Source organism: Canis aureus, chromosome 18 (assembly GCF_053574225.1).
Source record: "Canis aureus isolate CA01 chromosome 18, VMU_Caureus_v.1.0, whole genome shotgun sequence".
NCBI classification, from domain to species: domain Eukaryota; kingdom Metazoa; phylum Chordata; class Mammalia; order Carnivora; family Canidae; genus Canis; species Canis aureus.
Genome location: NC_135628.1, coordinates 58,775,116 through 58,778,812, shown reverse-complemented (window position 1 = coordinate 58,778,812; position 3,697 = coordinate 58,775,116). Strand labels below are relative to the sequence as shown.

Below are 3,697 nucleotides of genomic sequence, written 5' to 3'. Positions count from 1 at the left end.
ACCCTCTTGCACTGTTGGTGGGAATGTGAACTGGTGCAGCCACTCTGAAAAACTCTGGAGGTTCCTCAAAGAGTTAAAAATAGACCTGCCCTATGACCCAGCAATTGCACTGCTGGGGATTTACCCCAAAGATACAGATGCAATGAAACGCCAGGACACCTGCACCCCGATGTTTATAGCAGCAATGTCCACAATAGGTAGACTGTGGAAGGAGCCTCAGTGTCGATCGAAAGATGAATGGATGAAGAAGATGTGGTCTATGTATACAATGGAATATTACTCAGCCATTAGAAACGACCAATACCTACCTTTTGCTTTAACGTGGATTGAACTGGAGGATATTATGCTGAATGAAGTAAGTCAATCAGAGAAGAACATTATATGGTCTCATTCATTTGTGGAATATACAAAATAGTCAAAGGGAATAAAGGGTAAAGGAGAGAAAATGAGTGAAAATATCAGTGAGGGTGACAGAACATGAGAGATTCCTAACTCTGGGAAACAGACAAGGGGTAGTGGAAAGAGAGGTGGGCAGGGGATTGGGATGACTGGATGACGGTCCCTGAGGGGGGCACTTGGGGGGATGAGCACTGGGTGTTATGCTATATGTTGGCAAATTGAACTCCAATTTTTAAAAAATGGGGGAAAAGGGGATCCCTGGGTAGCGCAGTGGTTTGGCGCCTGCCTTTGGCCCTGAGCGCGATCCTGGAGACCCGAGATCGAATCCCACGTCGGGCTCCCGGTGCATGGAGCCTGCTTCTCCCTCTGCCTATGTCTCTGCCTCTCTCTGTGTGTGTGTGACTATCATAAATAAATAAAAAAAATTTTAAAAATGGGGGAAAAAACCCTCCAGGCTTTAAATCCTACTTCCTGCAAGAACTCTTGAAAACCAGACCCTCTTGTTTTCCAAGCTGATGGTTTTGGGAAAATGTTCTTCTTATGCATTCCCCTGTGTTTTCCTCTCTCTCACCCTTCCCCATGACCATGATTCCTTCACTTCCACAGCACTCATGATTCATTCCTGTCATAACCCACGTCTCTGCATTCCCTACCTTCTTCAATGTGGTCTCTTCTCTCCTTCAGCTGTTGAATTTTTTCTGTTAGTTTTAAAGTCAACTTCTAGGGTATGTAGTAGGATCATCTAATAGTTATCTGGTTGTGCTCCTGGCACAATCCCAGGGTCCTACTACTCCATCTCACCCATTATCTTGTTGGGGGGGGGGTTGGCACCCAGGTGGGTAATATTTGGTTTTTAAAAAGAAAAGATCTGAAGGTTTTCATTTTGTTTTGTTTCTTTTTTTTTTTAATTGGAAATACTTTCAGTGAAGACAGCCAAGGTAACCACTTCTCAAACTTACCCAAAAGCGCTTGAAAAGTAAGCTACAATAATCACAAAATATATTTTTAAATAACTGTAAATGAGATGAGTGAAGAGATGGAGGTGGGAAGTGAAGAGAAGCCATAAAGTAATATGTGTATGTAAGATTGCTGTATGGTCGTTTAGTTAGAAAATATCACCAGCTCAAACTCTGTGTCAACATAATTCCAGTGTTTAAAACAATGATTGGGCCAAGTTGATGGTAATTCGGTTTTCATGTGCTCTCTCTTCTCTCTAAGATCATCTTTTCAGCAGTTTGGTTTTTTTTTACATATCATTTCAAAGTCCTTTTCATGCCTGAGATGTACCATCACTACCAATAACTAACCCAGATTCTCTCCAAAGACACCTAAGTGCTAATTTTCTTCATGCTTCCTCCATATCTGTCTGCCATTGTATAATTTTAAAATATGTGATGGCAGAATGTTTAAGGAGGATTAAACCAAAACTGATAGAGCCTTATAAATAAATATCACTAAGTTTATAAAGATATTTCTCCAAGAAAAGTTGAGGGCATATAATTACCCTCTTAGGCTATGGCAGTAAACGAGTGAGGGTATTGTGATGGTGTTACCATCCATTGCTACAATCCATTGTAGATGGATGAGTGTTGTTCCCATTTGAAGGAGTGAAATGTGCTGAAGGAAATGACAAAGGAGGTATTTCTGTCAAAGAAAATTGAGAAAAGTGTTATCATACACTGAGAAAAGTGTTATCAGTCTTTACAATATGGCTGAATGTTATAAAAGGAAGATAATCATATTAGAAACACCACAATTTACCACTGTTCACCTTATCATCTTCTTTCTCCAGAATATTAAGCCTTTTATAAATTGAAATCTACAGGACAATGGAGGAAAGCAACAACAGTTCTGAAAAGGGATTTCTTCTGCTGGGATTCGCAGATGATCCCCAACTAGAAAGGATCCTTTTTGTCATAATTTTGCTTTTCTACATCTTGAACATTCTGGGGAACACTGCCATCATTTTGGTGTCTTATTTAGCCCCCATACTCCACACTCCAATGTACTTTTTCCTTAGCAATCTCTCTGGTGTGGACATCTGCTTTACCACCAGCGTTGCCCCACAGTTGCTGGTTACCATGAATAAAAAAGAAAAAAACATGAGCTATGGTGGATGTGTGGCCCAGCTCTATGTGGCTATGGGGTTGGGATCCTCTGAATGTATTCTTTTGGCAGTCATGGCTTATGATCGATATGCTGCTGTCTGCCGGCCTCTGCAATACACAACTATTATGCATCCTCAGCTTTGTGCTTCCCTGGCCATCATAGCATGGCTCAGTGGTCTTATCACCTCCTTAATTCAATGCTCCCTTACTGTGCAGCTGCCCCTTTGTGGTCATCGCAAACTGGACCACATTTTCTGCGAGGTTCCTGTGCTCATCAAACTGGCCTGTGTGGACACAACAATCAATGAAATAGAACTCTTTGTGGCCAGTGTGATTTTTCTAATTGTCCCTGTGTCACTCATCCTAGTCTCCTATGGCTTTATAACAAAAACTGTGCTGAGGATAAAATCAGCAGCAGGGCGCCGGAAGGCCTTTGGGACTTGTTCTTCCCACCTGATTGTGGTCATCATTTTTTATGGAACCATCATCTTTATGTACCTTCAGCCAGCCAAAAGTAGCTCAAAAAACCAGGGAAAGTTTGTTTCTCTTTTCTACACCATAGTCACCCCAGTCTTAAACCCCATTATCTATACTCTGAGAAACAAAGATGTGAAAGGGGCCTTGAGAACACTGGTGATGAGAAATGTTTTAGTTTCAAAAAATACATGACTCCTAAGTATGATCTTAGTGGCTGTTCTTAGCGCATGGATTGTTTGTTCTAAGTTTTGGGATACTTGTACATAATACTGGAGTAGTAGTAAAGGAGAAGTAAAACCACAGAATCCTGTAAGAAGCTAACATATTCCAGTCACAAGAGTGTTTCATTCTGCCCAAGCATTTTTTGCATGAATCCAAGATCCTATGTTTACAGAAACTCTTTGCTCTTCTTCATCCATGCCATCCACTTTCATTCACAAACCATTTCACTCTGTAATATATATTTCTCTGGTATATTATTCCTAAAAGCTCAACTGAAATGTTACCTACATTCCCTAGCTTACCTGAAATGATATTCATCTCACCCTCTGTGAAGAATTGTGTTATAATATATATTCCCATAAAAGATGAAACATAACTTTATTTCTACATTTTCACACATATTGTGTATTATACACACACAATAACATATATAAGTTATATATCATGTCTTATATATACATATTATATATATAAACATATATATATATATA

The 3,697-nt window shown here is 39.9% G+C and overlaps 1 protein-coding gene across 1 annotated transcript; it reads left to right on the top strand.

Annotated features, from left to right (window-relative positions):
- Positions 1-1,926: 1,926 nt before the first annotated feature.
- Positions 1,927-3,176, top strand: LOC144288397 (olfactory receptor 2G6-like). Its single transcript, XM_077855906.1, has one exon. The coding sequence runs from the start codon at positions 2,229-2,231 to the stop codon at positions 3,174-3,176; it is 948 nt and encodes a 315-aa protein (XP_077712032.1). The 5' UTR covers positions 1,927-2,228.
- The last annotated feature ends 521 nt before the right edge of the window (positions 3,177-3,697 follow it).

Bases quoted from the DNA above. Each gene is read 5' to 3' on its own strand.
- LOC144288397 (XM_077855906.1), top strand. From the start codon at position 2,229: ATGGAGGAAAGCAACAACAGTTCTGAAAAGGGATTTCTTCTGCTGGGA.